The following is a 21,105-nucleotide window of genomic DNA, read 5'->3' on the forward strand; positions in this document are numbered from 1 at the left end:
ATTGTACCTCATTCTGTCACCCTACCTTAAACAACACCCTCCCACCAGCACAGCCCCCTGCTGTGTTTTAACACAGGGATATTGTTGGTCTTATACATTATCTGACTTTTGGAAATTTTCAGTGATTATCCACTTTCTGATTTTTTTTTAATAGATGGAGAGCCAATTTCAGCAACAATCTACTTTGGTTCAAATATTATGCAAATAAAATCATGATTCCTCAAATCCATTGGTCTGTATTACTCTCACATTCACCCTAACCTGACATTCTCCCTCCTTCCTGTTGGCCATGTTGACAGTTGAGGTGGTTCCTCTCCTGCAGAGCAGCACCAACTGACTGAACCGGTTGTTTCATAAATAGAAAGCTGTGTGTTCCAACAGTACATCTGTGTGATCATGACTTTTTTCATGAGTTCTCACTGTCTTTTGTAGGAAAACTTCTCCCATATAAACTGAAAAACAGTATCTTTGTTCACTGTGAAACAATGACTCTCTTTCATCAGCATTTAACTGTATTTCTGTGTTGTGTGTGTGTGTGTGTGTGTGTGTGTGTGTCTGTAGACCCACTTCTCTGTGGCAGAGACATCAGTGTGTCAGTCAGTGTCCCAGCTGGAGGCTCTGCAGGCTGTGGTGGAGTGTCAACAACCAGAAGCTGACCTGTACAGGTAATCAGCACCAGTGTGTAAACACACCTTCAGGGTGAGAACATGGAAAATCCAGTGGGAAGTCACTCACAACAGACAAAGGATACTCCCAGCTAAACCCATATTAGAAAATTAGACATAAAGATTCTGGATTTGGAAATCTTATATAGGATAGAATAGATTTTTGTATGTTACGTTTGTATTCTTGGTTTTTATTTATTATATCTGTTTCACTGTAAGTACAGATCATTTCACTCATTTCATTTTCTGGAATCCCCTTAAGAACACCTTGAATTCTCTGGACCCCATTTTAAAAACCACCCTGATTAATACATGATCGAAATATCCTGCCAGAGATGTGTTATTAAATGGATGATGGTGTGAGATGGCTTCATCACCTCTTCAATAACCCCTCTTCCTCTTGTCGGTCTCAGCTGGCTACTTTAGGATCGATTAGTGTATTTTTAGATCAGGCAGCTTGTTTCGACGGCAGTTCTCTCCCTTCCCCCTCTCTGGGTTGGTGTGTGTGTCTTAACGCTCCCTGCGTTTAAGATGCACTTAACTAATCCAGCTATTGTCAGCTTTCTGCAGTAATCTGATTTCTTCATAATCGTGTTAACAAAAAACCTAGTTTCCTCAATCAGGTTAAGGCATTAAGATAAACCTTGTTCAAATTCTGCTGGATGAGCCTGATTGTATACACTTCAACAGGTTTCTTATGAGGTTATAACATGTCAGCATGTGCATGACAAATACTCCATAAAGGGAGAGTATCACTGTGGCAGCATTGCAGCAGGATGAAAGGAAAGATCTGTACTCATCATAATGCATCCTTGTTTTCAAAATGATTTAATCCAAAATCCATCAGAAAATGAAGTTAATTGGTCTAAATCTGTCATTTTCGTTTTTTGTTAACGTTGAGACACTTTCTCACAGTTAAAGAAAAGCTCTTCACAACAGAGCTTATTCTCTTTGCTCTGTGCCCTATCAGGGAAAGTGCTCCAAAGGAAACCTGTACAGGCTGCAGAGACATCAATCTAATGCATTAGAGTAAACTGGTTATTGAAATGCACGTAAAAGCCTTTCCAATGTTTTTATGCATTTACATGATTTCTTCAAGTAGCTTGTTTTCCTGTGTGTGTGTGTGTGTGTGTGTGTGTGTGTGTGTGTGTCATTGTTTGTCTGTGTGTGTGTGTGTGTGTGTGTGTGTGTGTGAGAGAGAATGAATGTTGTTACTGTCTCTATCTGTCCACTCAACTGAAGTGCTTTTGTTGTTTTCCAGGTTTGTTGGTCGGGTCACGGTGACTCAGCATGGGGAGGAGATAGTCAGGTGAGATCAGATTCATCCAGCTGGTTTGGCTAATAATTTGTGCAAGATGAACTAAAGACAGGTTAATACAAAAGGGCCAAAATATTGCTAAACAGACTTCCCGAATAAGATGGGTTGGATAGAGAGCCCCTGGTGTAGTGTAAGGGGAGGCATCAGGGACCACCAATAACCAAATATACTGGGATGGTAGTGGAGGGTGAAACATGAAAGTATGTGTGTGTGTGAAATTTGTTTTTCATATTCATATACAACACTCATTCGAAAAAAGACTTAAAGTTATTTAAGGTATATAATCAGCAGTGTGCAGCTATGTGACCAAAAGAGAAGACAATGTGTAGCCAAATGAAAATGATTAATTAAATACACAAAAGATGTATGAACTTCAAAGAAGGTTTTGAGTAATTTTATTATTTTATTTTCATCAAGGTACAATGTGTCATGTTGGTACCACAATCCAATAACCACATCCATCTTTCTCTGTATTTATGTTGTTTCTCTTTGTTTTTCAGACCGCTGGGTCCGGAGAATTTGCTGCTGCGAGGGGCCAGGTTGAAAAATACCAAAGAGATTTTCGGTGAGTCAATACAATGAGAAACAAAAGACATGGTTCTGAAAACCCAAACCTTCACCTTAAAGGGAAGAAGCTAGAGGGGTAAATTATTTCTTGAAATGGGAAGTTTCCAGTTGAATTGAGAGAGAAGGAAGGACAAAATACAGCTGTTCAAGAACAAGTTGCTTCTGAATTGCTTCTAGTGGATATTGGAAGAATGATGTGACTCAAAGAAAGCCAAGTTCCATGGACATCAGGCCACTCCTCATCATATGGCTGAGATCTGATTATGTTAACTGAGGACCGTTCTCATAGACTAAATCTTCAAATCTCATTTTTATCTGCAGCTTTTAGAGCAATGTCCCGAAGCTTCACTAGAGTGTACTGTGTATGATGTTGTAATTGTTTGGCATGGAGAACTAGAGCCAGTGTTCTACCATCTCTCAAGACTTCACTCACAACTTGATCAATGGTCTGTGGGACTAATGCTTCACAAGCCTGGTGTTATACCTTAACAAATTGTGATGTTGCAGGTGTGGCAGTTTACACAGGGATGGAGTCCAAGATGGCCCTCAACTATAAGTGCAAGTCCCAGAAACGCTCTGCAGTGGAGAAGTAAGCACTTTCTTTAGCCTCAGCATGAGCAAGATATTGCTGTTCCCAGATATGCTTATTAAACATTTATTTAAAAAAATATTTTCCCGTGTCAGGTCCATGAATACCTTCCTAATCATCTACCTGGGCATCCTCCTGTTCGAGGCCATCCTCAGCACCATCCTGAAGTATGCCTGGCAGGCTGAGGACAAATGGGACGAGCCTTTCTACAACCAAAAGACAGAACAAGAGAGAAACAGCAGTCCGGTTAGTCTGCTTTGTATTAAGCGTTGGAGGAATACATTCTTATTGATTTGTTTTTTGTAAGTAGTGCAGGCTATCAGCCCCAGAGATTAGATGCAGTGAGATTTTAGTCGACGTTCCAGTTCTGTCTCACTCTTGTTACCTCTGCCACCTGCACCTTCTACCACTTTCATCTCCTCGCCAAAAAGATGTGGGCTTTTTCTCTCTACTGCAGATATAAATTAATAGAGTTAGTAAAGATATTAAGATGAGCAAAGACTTGAATCCACATGTACATACTCAAACACACAGAATCCTAGAATGGTGCTGGGAGGGGAGGTTAATGTATCTAGATTTTGTGACAAGGCATAACAGAGGAAGTGTCTGTCACTGGGCCACTCTGCCAGCCTATCAGCCTACCTGTCAACACTAATCAGTCAGTTGTAAACTGGCCATCCTGCTCCCTGGAGACAGAGAGGAATACCAGCAACAAAATAATGGCTGTGTTAGATGTAGTTTAACAGGTGCTCCTGTTACAGTCTATACTAGGGCTGGGACGATTATCCGACGTAATCGACGTTGTCGATTATAAAAATTATTCAACGTGGAATTTTAGTGTCGACGCGTCGTGTAAAACCACACAGGGTAAATGTTCATAGACCAAAACCGGAACTTTCTAATGGGACCGTTTATATCCATCGTCTTTGGTTTACCCGGATACAAGCGCAGCACACGGACTGGGACAACGCGATGACGTAATTGAAGTCATTGACTACGTGAATGATTTGCATCTGTGTAATCTATTTGAACAACATGGCGGCGTCTACCAGCAGTACGACGGAGCGTGTGGATCAACACGCGGCAAAAAGGCTCGCACACGGTCCTCCAAAGTTTGGGAATACTTTAATCTTGACACCAACGGTGCGGTAGTCTGCAGACTCTGCAAAGTGCATCTGGCATATCACTCTAGCACGACAGTCATGCACGAGCACATAAAGAGGAAACACCCTGGTGCAGTGTGTGTGTTGGACGGGGCAAATTGTTATATTAAATGACTAACTGGAAAATAATTGCAATAAAATTACTGTTAAGTTAATAAAAAAAATAATCGTTAGATTAGTCGAATAATCTAAAAAATAATCGCTATATTAATCGTTTAAAGAAGAATCGTTTGGGACAGCCCTAGTCTATACCCTTTACCAGTGACAACATCTCTCACATCTCTACATCATAGCTACTTCCTCTCTTTCTGAGGAATCGTTCAGTCTTTTAAAAGCCTGAAATTTGTCTAAATTGAAGGCCTAAATATTACAATATCCACGTCTAAAAAGGATAACTATCAGGACAAATAGTATTAACACTATACTGTGACAGGTACAGTATTTTCCTTGCATATCTTGTCTGATCCTAGACATCAGGAATAGCCTGATTTTATTTTTAATGTGTTTTATTTAACTTTTTCTAATTCATTTTATTATTCATTTTATTTAGCAAGTTGGCCAGAGCTCAATTCCAGGTCTAACATGTCACAAACATTGCTTTTGCATAGCTGCTGTTACTCTGTCTCTCAGTCTGTCATCCTCTCTCTCTCCTTTCCTGTCACGTAAAGTAATTAACTCCTTTATGGGAATGGATTACACTGCCTGCTTTGATTTAGTAGGATCAGTGCTGAAGCACCATCCTCCTGTGCGTGACTTAGATCTGCATTAAACACATTTGTTTTGCAGGCTTATCATTATCTTTACAACACTTTTCTTGTGTTTCATCCTAATAATAATGTACTCTGTCCTGCTTCCTTTAGATCTTGAAGTTCATCTCAGACTTCTTGGCATTTTTGGTCCTCTACAACTTTATTATCCCCATCTCACTCTACGTTACTGTGGAGATGCAGAAGTTCCTGGGCTCCTTTTTCATTGGCTGGGATTTGGACCTTTACCATGAGGAAAGTGACCAGAAAGCTCAGGTCAACACCTCTGACCTCAATGAGGAGCTGGGGCAGGTATGGAAAAGGAATAGATGCACACACACATGGCAAAAGAATACACATACATACAAGCTCACACAACATTTACAGTAAATGCTTACATAAATATCTGTTTGTATGATTTATTTATTTTTTATAAATTAAGTATAAGAAAGTAGAAATTATTATTGCGTTAGAAAATGAATAATGAGTTTTTCATTCGGATATATTTGTGTATAATATACTATTATATTTTTATCATAGTATTTAAATAAATGTAAGCTTATTTACATATGGCAAAAGTCTAAAAACAGATCATTGAAACTGAGAGGAAACTTCTCTTCCTCACCTTTAGTAATCTTTATCTTATATATGCATATTTGTGTGTTTCTATTTTCTAGGTGGAGTATGTTTTTACTGATAAGACGGGTACGCTAACGGAAAACGAGATGCAGTTCCGTGAGTGTTCAATTAACGGAACCAAGTACCGGGAAGTTAACGGCAAACTGGTACCGGAGGGAATGACAGACGATTCACCAGATGGTTCTACGCCCCACCTGGTAATTCACATATATACGCATTGCATTCATTTTCTTTTGGCAGACATACACACACTGTACATCTACACTGTTCTCACTGCTGCCAGGAAAAAAATCACTGCCATGGCTTTTTGCCGCAGGCCATTCATACACTCAACAAAATATAATTTGACTAATGCACTTCTGCATCTAAGAAGTAGAACTGTTAAAATGTTACCTTTCAGAAGCTGTATTTGCAAGTGAGGTAACTCTAAATGATCGCTTATGTTTACAGTCACATACAGTTACCATATAGAATTAATTTTAAAATTTTATAAGGTCTCTTCCTCTCTCATCCTTCCCTGTTTTCTCTCCCTTCAGATTGGCGAGGAATTATTATTTCTCAAGGCGGTGTCATTGTGTCACACAGTTCAGATCAGCTACGACCAGCCAGACTGCCTGGTTGGGGGAGGAGACCCATTCTCCCATGCAAACGGTTTCTCTTCCAATCACATGGAATACTATGCCTCTTCACCAGATGAGAAAGCTTTAGTAGAGGCAGCAAAGAGGTGAGGTTACATCAGAGCTTTTCATTAGAGACTTACAGATAAAAGAAAGAAAAATGACCTCTATCCATATGTTTACTGTGGTGTGACATTTCCATAAAAGCTTGTAGTTTCACCAGATTGCATGGGTGTGTGATTGTTACAATACAGGAAATGTGTAAATTTCAGCCTTTAATTTATTGTCTGTGTCGGGGTGCCAATACCGGAAGAAAACTATTACATTGGTGATATCAGAGAAGAGCTTGGGCTTTAGTGAAGCCAAAAACTACCGCTCATAATATACACACCTTTTCTTGATCTTTGCACGAATATAAATCGTGGCTGTTGACATGAGGTTAAATTCTACCAGCTGTACTACTGTCAGCTGCTAGAGGACATTAAAATACTTCTGGAAGTTGGACTGCTGGCCAAATAGAAAGTGGCACTTTTTCTTACTCTTGTTCATTTTACTGCCAGAGAAATATAGCACAGGCAAGAATTTAATGTCTGGAGGATGGTTAACTGGTCTGTGTGGAAACTGGCTCAAAAGGCACATTAAGAAGGTGACCAGATTCTGCTATACCAGTTTGAAAAAGGGAAGCTAAAAAACATCCTCCAGTTCTACATGAAAACAAGGGAGAGTTGACGATTAAGAAATGCGGCTGCGTAGCACCCGTCTAATTTGTCAGACTGTGTTGTTTTACAGAATCTTTCAGGATTCATGGTGCATGAAGTCAGTGATTATGGCCAGTGTAGTTTTCAAACCATCAAGTTGAATTATGTTGAGCAGTGATGGGCTGCACCCATGACCCAGTGCCTCTGTGCTCCATTGAACCACAGACAGAGTATCTGTTGATTTAAACCAAAAGGCAACACAGTTGGAACCCTGACCTCAATAATCACTGGTAGATATAACACGACACGCAATGTTTCATTACCATTATAAATGTAACCTTGATCTGGTTTGGTAAAGCAGCTCAATGGCTCAGTCACTTCACAGCAAGAAGGTCCTTTATTTTATCACCTTGTTTTGTGTTTTGGTTTTATATTTGTTCACCTGGGTCACATTAGGATTTCCCGCATTTTTGCCCACAGTATAAACACATGCCATAAACTGAAGGCACCAGCCCTCCTGACCCTGAGAAAGATTAATAACTGTATGAATGATTGATTGAATGGCCTGAGTGGAGTGCTATAGCTAAAAGTTACTTTTTTTGTCTCTTTAAAGGCCCAACTTCCTTCAAAACTTCTAAACTAGAAATTGGATTTTCACCTCATATTTAAAGGTTAAAATCCTTATTCTCCGAAGAATTCTAGCTATTAACTTCTGTCTTTATTTCCTCAGAATTGGAGTGGCCTTCACTGGCAGCAGCGGAGATACCATGGAAATCCAAACATTTGGCAAGTCAGAGAAGTACGTCTCACCCTGTGCACCTCTTACGTCACAAATACTCAAAACTGTATTATTTGATCGCCTCATTAAGTGAGGCTTAACGTCTATGGCTAACCTCAGTTCAAATGTCCTAAAGTTATAATTTACAAGACTGTGGAGCAAGTGGCCAATGTTCTCATTTAATGCATGCATTTAATATTGGGCCTGTACTATAGCAACAGTCGAAAGTGAAGCTAATCCTCTCTTTGCTCACTCAGGTATAAACTGCTCCATGTGTTAGAGTTTGATGCTGACCGTAGGAGGATGAGCGTCATACTACAGACTCCCTCAGGTAACACAATGTTCTACTGCTCTGTGTTTTTGGTAAATGGTTAATGGAGTGCATTTCCATGACACTCCTATCCAAAGCACTTTGCAATTTGTCACTCGTTACACACACACACACACACACACACAGACACACACACAGACACACACACACACACACACACACACACACACAGACACACACAGGACAGGAGGAAGAACACACAGAGACTCAGAGAGGTTAGAAATAAAGCTCTCACACACATGCGTTCAAACACACCATTCATACTGAACCCACTCTCAGAATCACACACACACACACACACACACACACACACACTAACAACTGATGGCTACAATGCAAGGTATATAGCAAATTAAGTTTAATAATATGCTTAGAAAGAATGGATATAAGTATCTTAATGTTTTGCATTAGTGAATTCTGTAAAGAAATATACAGATATACAAATATACAGTGTATATAAAGTGTGTTCACAAGCCTTATTTGCTATTTATGTATAACTGCTACTTTCTCAGTGTGTTCTTCTTGCTATCTTGACTTTCAAGGAGGCAAAGTGCTGTTCACCAAAGGCGCAGAGTCAGCTATCTTGCCTTTCACCACCAGCGGTGAGATAGAAAAGACGAGATTGCACGTTGATGAGTTTGCACTGGTGAGGAATCATTTCTTTTACAAAAATATTTGAAATGCAACTTATACTGTCATTGCTGTTGTACATGTCCATTCAGTGAGTAGTGGTCAGCAAATAATAATCAAGTTCTGGTATCACATCAGTTCATTAGATTGAACAACATTATGGCATCCATAACCAAACTCCATCATCCAGCAACTGCTTGTTTTTTAACTTTGTGGCAGAAGATATGACTTTCTGTGAATGTGCAGATGAACTGGAGTCACAGGAGTTATGCTGACATGTTCCCTACACGATGATCTACTATACAAGTCTTATTCTTTTACATGAAACGTCCTGTACGCCATTTTGAGTCAAAAAAAAAAAAAAAAAGGTAGATTGAATAAACTCCATATACCCCATCCAACACCTCAGAGAATATCCTTTTTCTTCCTGAACTTTATAATGAAAAATTGAAATATCTGACTCTCAAAAGCTTCTTTAACCACATGTTCATGATGGTGTCTCTCTGTGTGTTTGGTGGCCTGACGTTTCCATGCATTGTAGTGATGACTTTTGGCTCTCTTGCACTCTCTTCCCCTTTGACTATAAATTCTTCACCACAACAGCCACACACACACACACACACACACACACACACACACACACACACATACACACACACACACAAATACAGACACGCATATCTGGCCCCCACATCATGTCATCGGACATCAGTACCCAGGAGTCTGTGCTCTGTACTGGGTTGATTTGTGGTCGTCTGCCCCTCAGGCTGGTTCCCTGATTTAAAGCCAAGCTTTGATAAATAGTTTTTCTGTTTTTTCTCTCTCTGCATCCATTCGTCTCCCTTTCCTTCTCTTCTTCTCCTCCCCATATCATCTTGACTTTCTCATACTTACTGTTCCTCTCCACACAAACTTGTTTTTATTTAACTTTTATGTTTATTTTTACCATTTATTATTTAATGTCATTATCTTTTTCTTATATGCTCTCTCCTTTTTCCGGTTTTTGTCTACCCATCACCCACTCTCCTCTTCCCACTGTAGAAAGGTTTGCGGACCCTGGTGGTAGCATGTCGCCACTTCAGCCCAGAGGAGTACATCGATGTGGACAGGTGTCTGAATAGTGCCCGCACCGCGCTGCAGCAGAGGGAGGAGAGACTGCAGGAAGCCTTCAGCTACATTGAGAGAGACCTGCAGCTCCTGGGAGCAACGGGGGTGGAGGACAAGTATGAACGTTTAAAGAATAAATTGGAATATATTAGTAATGCCCTTGCTAAATACTTCATATCATCACATTCAAATACAATGAATGAACTTGTCAGTGCTTTCCAAACAGGTATCAGTAGTGTGGGACAAATTGGACAAAACTATGGAGTATCGGCTATGCTTACGTTTCATGCTTGCCTGTAATACAGATGTACGATTTATTTAAATTGATGAAGGCTGATTCAGATTCATGAGCTTGAGACTCTAAAAAAGCTATTCCTTAGAAATGGTTACAGGCGTTAAAGTAATAGTTCCACATTTTGTATGTAATATGCTTAAACACCTTCTTTTTGATAGTTACTTACTGTATATCTGTATCCTAAGTATGAAGCTAGAGCCAGCATGTGATCAGTTTAGCTTAGCATAAAGAGTGGAATCAGCTAATCGGATTCTGTCCAAAAGCAAAGAGGGTCTTATAAAACAGTAGAAAACACCAAACAGACGGATAAACACAGTGGGAGGGAGAATCTTCACCAAACAATAGTCAGCAGGGAGATGGAGACGTCACCTCACTGAGCCTCTCTGGAAATGAATGTTGATATGTGTTTGCATCCACTCACCATCTGCTCCTCACATAAGCCTCTCGCTTCTCCCACTCCCACTGTTTAGTTCTCTGCATTCTCTCTCTCTCCTTGTCCTCGCGTTCTTTCTGTATCTGGAATGATTTCCTACTTAGGCACAATCAGAGGATCTCCTCTATTATTGAAGACACGACTATTTCTTTTTTTCAATCCAGTATGAGTAAAGTAAATCTGAGAGCCATGGTAATATTCATTGTCAATTAACCAAGGCCAGAAATAGGATAAATATTCTTAAAAAAAAAAAAAAAAAGGTGCTGCCGAATTTCAGGGGCAGTTTTCACCCTCTTCCCGTCATCAAATATAGATGACATGAAAGCAGTCACAGATGCCATTGTCCTTTAATTTCAACTGTTTCTGTTGAAGAAATCTGTTCAAACTGCGACAACCTATTGATCTAACTATAATATTTTTTATGTTTCTTGATCGCCTTGAAACATATTTATCCATACTGAGACTTTACCAATTCAATAAAAGGATCTTTAGGAAACGTAGAGATGCTCCCTACATTCATCTGGTCTTATTGACCTAAGGACACTGTAGTTAGCTAACAAGCCTCCAGGGCATGATCACATTAACTCCACAGCAATAAAACACCAGGTTTAAATGCCAGCCAGCGACATCACCTCACCCACAACAAGTCTAAAACAAAATTTTCATGTCATGTTGGGCTCGACCTAAGGAAACTATATTTAGGAATCACTGGAAGCTTTACAGTACATGGAACATGCACATGGTGTTTATTCTCTCTCCTCCTTGTCTCCTCTCAGACTCCAAGACAAAGTCCAGGAGACCATTGAGGCTTTACGGCTGGCAGGAATCAAGGTATGGGTGCTGACAGGGGACAAACATGAAACAGCGGTCAGTGTCAGCCTGTCCTGCGGCCACTTCCACAGAACCATGAACATCCTGGAGCTCCTGCAGCAGCGCTCTGACAATGAGTGTGCGGAGCAGCTCCGCAGACTGGCCAGGAGGTGAGTGTCTCATTCTCCTTTTGACATATATAGAATAGACAAAGTGTATATATAGCCTTGTATTTTGATAAGATTGGGGCTCTTTAAATATTAGATGTGAGTTTGGTTTTATTTGGATACCATTTATTTAATTAATCTCTTTTTGTTAGTGTTTTCAGCAGTCTGGACTTTAACATCTATATATATATATATATATATATAACAATCTATATATATTACACATGCGAAGTAAACAAAACATCTATGTAACCAAGAAATGTGCTGGTGAATGGACTAACAGTAGAATCTAACTGGGCATTAGGTAGTAGTTGGTAGCACTGTAGCTCTTTCCACTCTGTCCTTCTCTTCCATCCTGTTCTTTTCTGACTCTTTTTCTCCATTTGTTCCCAGGATAAAGGAGGACCATGTCATACAGCATGGGTTAGTCGTGGATGGGGCCAGTCTGTCTTTAGCGTTGAGGGAACACGAGAAGCTCTTTATGGAAGTGTGTAAAAACTGTTCAGCTGTGCTGTGCTGCCGCATGGCCCCACTGCAGAAGGCTAAGGTACCAGTGCTTTGCCATACACACACACCACTCACCCCAATAAATCACTTTTAATGTTTCAAAAAAATTATATCAATTTCTAAGATGAGCTAAAAACAGACTGTCATTTTGCTGATATTATCAAAGCCCTTATTCCTTCCCTGTGTTTACTCTAACTTACTTAAACTCAACCCAGATATCAATATTACTGTGTTCTGTCTAGGTGGTACGTCTTTTAAAAACATCTCCAGAGAAACCCATTACCTTAGCTATTGGGGATGGAGCCAATGATGTCAGTATGATACAGGAAGCCCATGTGGGCATAGGTAAACATTCAACACATACATACACACACACATGCACAGGACATGGTTGCAAACTCCACTGTTTCTGCATTCTGCAGTTTCATCTCTAACGTGTGTTTGCATGTGTCTCCAGGTATCATGGGGAAGGAGGGTCGTCAGGCCGTGAGAAACAGTGACTATGCAATTGCCAGGTTTAAGTTCCTGGCTAAACTACTGCTGGTCCACGGTCACTTCTACTACATTCGAATAGCTACCCTTGTACAGTACTTTTTCTACAAGGTAGGAAATGGCCGTGGTGACAAAGCTTTGAATTCTTGATTTCTTGATTTGAATACATTCCTAGAGTGAGAATAAGATTCTCAATGCTCATTTTCAGCTTTTGGTTATTCAAATCTCCTTTTCATACCAACTGCTTTATAGCAGGAGATGCAGGTACTGATCACTAAAGGAGCCCGTTGTAATTAACAGAAGTGGGCTTTTACCTCAGCTTCAGTCAAGTCTCCTTACACTGCAGTGTTTTTAACCATTCTCTCCCTCACTGTCTTTTCTAGAATGTGTGTTTTATCACGCCCCAGTTTTTATACCAGTTCTTCTGTTTGTTTTCACAACAAGTAAGTCTCTTTATCTCTCCATTTCTCTCTCTTTTTCTTGTCATTGTTGTTTTGTCCCAGTTTTGATGTTGCACAGTCCGACATGTTGGCCATTTTACAGCATTACTTCATTGAGAGCATTTTTGGGATAAGTCTGTTTGATATCCAGATTAATTTTCCATTTTTAATTTGATATCATGTATGAGGATCAAAAGGTTCAACAAGAAAAACGTCATGAGGTTCAGTCATTTTGAATTGCTATGACATTTAAACACAGAATCTCTCAATTTGTGTTTAACTTCTTCAAATTTTCATGATATGCCTTTGAAACTTGGGAATTAATGTTTGTTAAATATTTGATCAAACTCTGATTGGCAGTGAATGTGTTACTAAAGCTTTAATCTGTTATTAATGTTATTACTATTGTCCTAAACAAGGAAGATATCAGTCCTGAGAAATAATTTGAAGATCCTACACTGTATACAGTGTAGACATACAGACGGAGGCTATGCCACATAATAACCTGTAATATGTCAATAATGTCTAATGCACACACAGCAAATATGTTTCCACCATTCAGCTTCTTTCTTGTATATCTGACTCTTTTCAACTTCCCTGCCTGTTATGTTCTAGTTAGGTAGGGTGAGCTGTGGATATCAGTTTTAGCTAATGAATTTGTGTTGAGTGAAATACTGTCTCTGTCCATCCCAGACTCTGTACGACAGTGTTTATCTGACACTATACAACATCTGCTTCACCTCGCTGCCCATCCTGGTGTACAGTCTGTTTGAACAGCTGGTCCATCCACATGTACTGCAGAATAAACCTGGCCTGTACAGGTGAGGCTGTTGTTTGTTTATTTGTGGGAACTGGCTTTGGTCGGTTTTCATATATTTAAAAGAAATCGGTGTCTAACTGCTAGAAAATAAAAATTGAGAAGTAATTTTTATTTTGTATAATGATACATGCACCCTATACCTGCACAATTTTCCTGCTGATTTTTACCAAAGATGGCATGACACTGAGTCTTGATACAGTTTATCCTTTAAGGGAAGAAAAATGTTTGTATCCCACAGGGACATCAGCAAGAATGCTCTGCTGTCTTTTCGGACATTCCTGTACTGGACTCTGTTGGGCTTCTGTCACGCCTTTGTCTTCTTCTTTGGATCGTACATACTGATGGGAGAAGACACCACACTTATGGGCAATGGACAGGTTTGTGTGTGTGTGTGTGTGTGTGTGTGTGTGTGTGTGTCTGTGTGTGTCTGTGTGTGTGTGTGTGTGTGTGTCTGTGTCTGTGTGTGTGTGTGTCTGTGTGTGTCTGTGTGTCTGTGTGTGTGTGTCTCTGTGTGTCTCTGTGTGTCTCTGTGTGTGTGTGGGATTGTATTATATGTTTTTACTCTATAGCAGAATCCCTGCTGAGAGGATTTTCTGAAACCATTTTAGGAAAGTGTTGCTTCAGGGCATAATGTGTAAACAAATGCAGGACAACTGTTTGTGTGTGTGTGTGTGTGTGTGTGTGTGTATATATATGTGTGTGTGCATGTTATGATCAATTATTGTTATTGATTGGAGTGGTTGCCTGCTGGTATTTCTGCAGTCACTTCTTCCCTTGATCTGGCTCTTCTCTCCCCCTCATTCTGTCTCTTTGTTTAAAAGCCTTTTAAATAGCCCGGTTGTCTCTTTTACATTCTGAGCATGTTTGTCATTCACTTGTTAATAAGTAAGTTCTAGTAACCTAACTTGTTCTTCATATCATGTCTTCTGTGTCTCTGGCTCTTAACAAATTCAGTTTCCTTCTCTTTTCTAACCCGCTGCATATCTTGCTGTCTTTCAGCCTGTTGCAAGTTTGGTATTTCAGAAAGCACTCTTTCCTATTGCTCTCTCTTGCTCGTGTTTTTCTTCTATCTTTTGTTGATTACTCTTTTCTTTTCCTTCTGCCTTCACGCTGTGCATGTCTTCAGATCTTGCGAGCTAACAGGCAGCTGGTAAGAGTCTGCTCCACAGATGAATGCATGTCTCCTTTGGGGGTTAATGAGAGGACTATCAGGACGATTCCTCGTCATGTTTTTGTGGGTTAAAAGGTGGTGATGGTTCAAGGAGACCGCATCTGAAGATAGCACACTTAAATAGTTAATGAAAACGGCACACAAAGCAGAGTTTGTAAAGGACTGGTAAAAACTTTTTGTTTTTTAATTGTGATATGATTAAACTAGAACTTGAACAAAAATATCTTTTAAGGGCCTGGAATTGTTGTCTGCTCCCCTGAGTGTCTCTGTGGATGCGTCATATGCCACTCACCATTAGTTTTCAGTGCTCATTCTCCAGCGGGGTCTAGAATTGGCTGGCAACAAAACAATGCCCCCCACAGCTCAAGTAGAGTGATTCTCATAACAAGCGGGGGAGCTGCCGACAGTAGTCCCACAGTCGGAGGGCAAGGCCTCATTATAGGCATCGTACAACTTGTTAACTCAGGCTGGTGTCTTGTGGAACTTCACTGGTCTCTTCACTGCACACCGCTAAACTAATGCATCGCCTGCCCTGACTCCCAACTTTTATCCAGATTTGTGTTTTGATTTTGAACAGTTTTAAATATCAAGTATCATGTTTTCTGTTTCCATTATTCATTGTTTTGAAATTCCAGCAAAATGTCATAGATTTTTCTGTTTGAATTACTTGTATCTTTAATTTAAGGTAACACAAGAAACTTGTGCTACAGAACACAAGTTTCTTAATATTAATAATACACGGGTGCTGTATGTTTGTTTTATAGATGTTTGGAAACTGGACATTTGGAACGCTGGTCTTTACTGTCATGGTCATCACTGTCACATTAAAGGTAAGTTACAGCTAATCTTACACTTTCACCACAAGGTAACCTGTTCTTTTATGAATTGTGTTATCTACTATTTCAACCTTTTTTTATTGGTATTTACTGACAAGATTACCATTTTTACCTACATCATTTAATACTTACTATAAGTGCTGGGAATGTTTGGTTTCTATACTGTAGTGTAGCACAGAACATCAGAGAGATTGTTATTCTTCTATATTTGAAGTCGTTCTGGCCCAAGTGGTCAAAAATACTTAAGCTCTAAGATGAAGATGGTTACTGTGTGCAGTAGCTGTAAGCTGGGTAACATGTTGAAGTCCTTAGGGACACACTTTTCCTACAGTCCCAATATGAAATACAGTACATTGTGACGTATTAGGATGATGTCAGTGGTCATTAATAGAACATTATTTATCACAGTTTGTTTCAAGGTCTGTTTTACACCACTGAGGAAGATAGCTGTAGTTTATTGATGGCTAACTTGCCCCTGTCTGTGTTTTACACATATTTTTTTTTCCCTACCCCCCATGTGCGTCTGTGTGGTTGTGTCTGTGTGTGTAATGGCAGCTTGCTTTAGAGACTCATTTCTGGACATGGATGAACCATTTTGTGACATGGGGTTCGATTGCCTTCTACTTCATCTTCTCTCTCTTCTATGGAGGCATCATCTGGTAAGAGCTTCTAACAAAGTTCACATATTTTGCTGTTGTACAAATCACTGCTTTAAAACTCAAAGGAAATTACATGGAGCTTCTATAACACCTATAAAGTGAGATCCCTACATTTGGTAGAACATAATCTGCACTGGCCACCCAGCAGAATGACGGGGAAACTAAACTGTATAAACTCTGGTTGTACTGAATAAAACAACAGTAAAAGTGTTAAATCATACTATTTACGGGAATGCAAATCAAATATGGACTGTAAATAATCTAGCTTTGGTCTACCAATTGTCTTGAAGCTGATATGTTGCCTGCAGTATCATATGACTTTAAATGCCTATATAGTGAGACAACAGGCAAATTGTCTCTGCACCTACAGGCACCATGGGACTCTCCCTCTGAGTGAATGCCATGCAACAGTCTTTGATAAAGACATTGCTCCTCACTTCGGGCAAGCAGCATGTTTAAGTCACTTCTCTGGAGATGCTGGAAAAAAAAGAGCAATAAAACATTTTCTAAGGTGTTGATCATTGATTATCTACATCACAGTTATGGCAACTCAAGAGTAGTTGCTTCCTCCTGAAAATCCTCAACCGCAAGTTGTTCATGCAAATTTAGTGAAGCTCATATTTACTTTAGAATAATCATCAATATTTTATGCAATATGCAAAATTGCTTTTGAAAGTGATTGATTTGATTGATCTCCAGTAAGATAGGTCTGCACAATGTGCACATACTTTGCTTTTTGTCCCAAAATGAGGCTCTGGATGAAAAAGGCTGATAAACACCAGATTTATCAGTCCTTTCACTTGTTTTATATATCACAGAGGCTTTCTTAGAAAACTGATTATCTGAGAGTGTGTTGGACTGATCAGTTCAATCTTAACCACTTTACACAGTCCAGTCACCTCACAGACTGGTAGGAGCCACCCTGACAGAATTAGACCATAACTGATATTTGTGATCATACATCACCACAGTTCCTTTGACTCTGTGCTTTCTGGGAATAATAAAATAATTCAAGCTCCAACTGCCACTGTGACTTGAATTTACTGTGATGACCGACTGCCCACCTCTATTGTTGTTTTGAAAACTTTTAACTGTGTCCTTAGCCCAAAGACAGTCAGTTCTGATAATAGCATGGCCAGTCACTTTCACACAAACCAATTTGTTGGTGCCCCCCCCACCCCCACCCCACCCCCCACTCATAAGAAGAATAAAAGAAATGTATTTTTCCCCTTTTGCTGCAATATGTAACCACTGTTTACATCTATTTCCCTCTAGGCCATTCCTCCACACCCAGGACATGTACTTTGTATTCGTGCAGCTGCTGTCCAGCGGCTCAGCATGGTTTGCCATCATCATCATTGTCATAACTTGCCTCTTTCCTGATGTGGTGAAGAAGGTCTTCTACAGACATCTGCTGCCCACCAGCACACAGAAGAGTCAGGTAACATAGGGATGAGTGGGAGAAAGTAAAAGTCAGCAACTTGTAATGAAGTCCAGCCATTCTTCTAAAGTGGATTATTCTTTCTTTGTTAAAAAAAAAAGTACAGGTTGAAATTCAAATTTGCTGCAAGAGATTTGTCCAGCATTAACCTGTCTAGTTCCGAGAGGTTTCCATGCTTTTCATAAGCCCTGCACCATGCTGGCCTGACTCCAAGGCGCATTGTAGTCACTCGTGGTCGCAGCAGTTCTCAGATCACTGTTTTAGTTTTCTGTACTATCCTGCATTTTTCTGGTTATTCACTCTACTGTAGCTACTCTTTTTTCTCCAAAGTTGTATCAGGGATTCTAGCCAAGATCGCAACCTTTTTGTCAAGATGAAATCATGATTTAAAGAAAGCTGAAAGGCAAAGAAAGACAGGATTAGAGAAAGAAGTCAAACAGTATAATAACAGGTATGGAGGGCAAATTTTCTACAAAAGGTCATAAAGAAATTAATCATGGGGCAAATGTTGCAGTGGAATCAGAAAGCTTGTCTGCAGCATCTTTAGAAATCTTAAGCTTATGTTCACTTTTTACATTCAAATTAATAGGACCAGCTGGACACTATCTAGTGTAAGTAGCCATTTCTATGGGTTTGGGTTACAGGCCTGCTGCAAACCGAGTCTCAAAAGTAAAACTCATTAAAAGTAATGAAATGACACAGGGAAGGCAAAAACACATTGCAGTAGTTAAACTGTCTTCTGTGTGCTATGTTAGATTTAATACTTATTCTTACTTGTATTACAAAAATGGAAATTATATTTCCTGTGCAATGACAAGAGCCTGGAGGGAGAAAATAAACTAAAATGTCAACCTAACTCAGATTCTGGACAGGGAGAGAAAATGTCCCGTGTGCCACATTGTTTAAATAGTTCATTATTTTCTCAGCATCTGTGGTCATGAGTAACTCACTTCTTTTCACAAACAGCATGGTGTTAAGTTGTTCACACACACACACACCGCATGACTCCCCTCTGATCCAGTATTCACAGCCACATGCGCACATAGACAAAACACACAGTGTGCATGCTCACCTTTCCGCACACCCACACTGTTATTGTACTGATTTGTCCAGCTGGAGACTGTTTATGTTTTAGCTTTTCTCCTCTTGTTTCTCAGAAAAAAAATTGCCGTCTTTTCTATTCCTATGTGGTGTTTGTTATTTCTGCTCTAACCTTTGTCCAGTTTTGTCTTTCTGTGTGTGTGTGTGTGTGTGTGTGTGTGTGTGTGTGTGTGTCTGTGTGTCTGTCTGTCTGTCTGTCTGTCTGTCTGTCTGTCTGTGTGTGTCTGTCTGTCTGTCTGTGATTCTGAGAGTGGGTTCAGTATGGATGGTGTGTTTGAATGCATGTGTGTGTGAGAGCTTTATTTCTAACCTCTTTGTGTCTGTGTGTGTTCTTCCTCCTATCCTCTCTGTGTACGCTCCTGGTGTAGATGTATTCCAACCGTGTGGCAATAGGTGATGACTTCATCGCTCTGCAGCCTCTGTCCAGAGCCAAGAGCCAGCTGGGCAAAATTAGGTAGAGGAGATGAGACTGATTCAGCCCTGGGCTTAAAATTCATCTAAAAATCAATTCAAATGAAACAAGTATCCCAGGAGTGCTTTCTTCAAGAGCAATTTGTCTATATTATCAGATTTTGGCAGGAAATGGTATATTTTTGTGAATCGTTAGCCATCAATACTGGCCTGTCCTTTTCCCCTGCACTGATGATGCCATCTCTAAATTCAGTTTCTCTTCCATTAGTTTGAAAATATGTATTTTCGACCTGCAACTAACAATTATTATCAATTAATCAATTAATTGTGTTTATAACATGTAAGAAAACATATAGTATGATTTTTCACCTATTCACGAAACAGGAATCCAAGTCGTTATGTTGAACTAAGGCTTTAAAGTTCATAAAATCTTTCGGTTTTAATTTTTACTCTGCAGTGATTCGTTTTTTTGTTTTTTGTTTTTTTGGCACTGTATGTTTACACATACAGTAACAATATATGATTGATTCTGCAATTGTCACATTAACAGTACTAAAACCAAACACAACCATATGTAATATCCATCAACGCTTAATTGGTATTCTTTCCCATATGCTTCCTCTGCTAATTTCAGATGTGACACTAACTGTGTTTGATCAAACATTTACTTGCCTTTGTCAGATTGTATACTGGTAGTATTCTTAAAAATAGAAAATTGATGTAGAGGTTAAGATGCTTGTCAAAATTTAGGGCTGAAGTCTTATTTACAGCATAACATGGACAACGCCTAAAAACTAGAAATATTGCTTTATGGAATAAGCACTCCTGTTTCATTTCCTGATCATTCATACAACACTAAGATGTTCTTTCTCCCAGGTCTGGACTTGATTTAGTTCTGCTTAGGCCTGTTTCTAACACTGGCAGTGCACTTACTGCCATGATATGTGCTGCTAGTGTTGGATCACGGCCTTTTGTTTCATGTCTGTGACTGCATGCCCTGGACAAGCCAATCAGCATTCTCTGTGATTGGGGGTTAAACGTATTTTTGGGCCTTATGGGGTTGGAGACAATGCCAAAGAATGTGAGATAAAGCATTTCAGCTGCTGCATGTGTTGCATTTATTGAAAGGCTGACATAGTGTCCTCATACCTCCACCACTCCTGCCTGCTACAGCATGGTACTGTCATTACTCCGGCCCATTGCATGAACAAACGAACGAATGAATGAATGAGTCAGTGAATGAATGTCAGATCGCCTGGGAATCCTCATTGACTTAATTTTGACTGTTCCCCTCTCACTCATTATGCTGTGATAGCAATGTTGTCATGCAGGGACCCTATTTGGTGTCTTGAGTCCTGCATCTGCCTTAGTCCCAAATCGGAGCACGTGGTCAGACCCGCCTCCTGACCATCAGCCAGTGGTCTTGTCGTACAACCACGGTCTGGCATGCCAAGCTAGTGTTAAAGTAACGTATCAATCAGTCGCATGGTGCAGCCCATCAAACCACCCCTTTTAGCTATAGCATGGTCCATCCTCTTGACGTACACTGTCAGACTGGTTTCACCACTTGAGAACACACTGCTAAGCTCAGAGCTGTCCACCTGCATGGTTTCAGCAGACCCACAGAACAAGACTGATAACCCACTACAGCTGCATGACAGACTCTTGGACTGG

General features: G+C 39.9%; 1 protein-coding gene across 2 annotated transcripts in view; it reads left to right on the forward strand.

Annotated features, from left to right (window-relative positions):
- atp11b (ATPase phospholipid transporting 11B) overlaps positions 1–21,105 on the forward strand; it is a 52,374-nt gene that overhangs the window by 13,986 nt on the left and 17,283 nt on the right. For both annotated transcript variants that reach the window (XM_087180015.1, XM_087180016.1), the window contains exons 7-28: positions 562–665; positions 1,927–1,974; positions 2,484–2,548; positions 3,058–3,139; positions 3,235–3,385; positions 5,163–5,360; positions 5,726–5,884; positions 6,224–6,411; positions 7,733–7,801; positions 8,038–8,111; positions 8,654–8,757; positions 9,783–9,964; positions 11,353–11,556; positions 11,947–12,100; positions 12,303–12,405; positions 12,518–12,663; positions 12,936–12,995; positions 13,686–13,813; positions 14,051–14,189; positions 15,748–15,813; positions 16,375–16,478; positions 17,754–17,919. In XM_087180015.1, the coding sequence (XP_087036141.1) occupies positions 562–665; positions 1,927–1,974; positions 2,484–2,548; positions 3,058–3,139; positions 3,235–3,385; positions 5,163–5,360; positions 5,726–5,884; positions 6,224–6,411; positions 7,733–7,801; positions 8,038–8,111; positions 8,654–8,757; positions 9,783–9,964; positions 11,353–11,556; positions 11,947–12,100; positions 12,303–12,405; positions 12,518–12,663; positions 12,936–12,995; positions 13,686–13,813; positions 14,051–14,189; positions 15,748–15,813; positions 16,375–16,478; positions 17,754–17,919 (2,694 nt within the window). The remainder of the gene's footprint in view (positions 1–561; positions 666–1,926; positions 1,975–2,483; positions 2,549–3,057; positions 3,140–3,234; positions 3,386–5,162; positions 5,361–5,725; positions 5,885–6,223; positions 6,412–7,732; positions 7,802–8,037; positions 8,112–8,653; positions 8,758–9,782; positions 9,965–11,352; positions 11,557–11,946; positions 12,101–12,302; positions 12,406–12,517; positions 12,664–12,935; positions 12,996–13,685; positions 13,814–14,050; positions 14,190–15,747; positions 15,814–16,374; positions 16,479–17,753; positions 17,920–21,105) is intronic.

This window comes from Seriola lalandi, unplaced genomic scaffold (assembly GCF_002814215.2).
Source record: "Seriola lalandi dorsalis isolate HSWRI2012SDOR001 ecotype SW California unplaced genomic scaffold, Sedor1 jcf7180002054885, whole genome shotgun sequence".
Taxonomy (NCBI): Eukaryota; Metazoa; Chordata; class Actinopteri; order Carangiformes; family Carangidae; genus Seriola; species Seriola lalandi.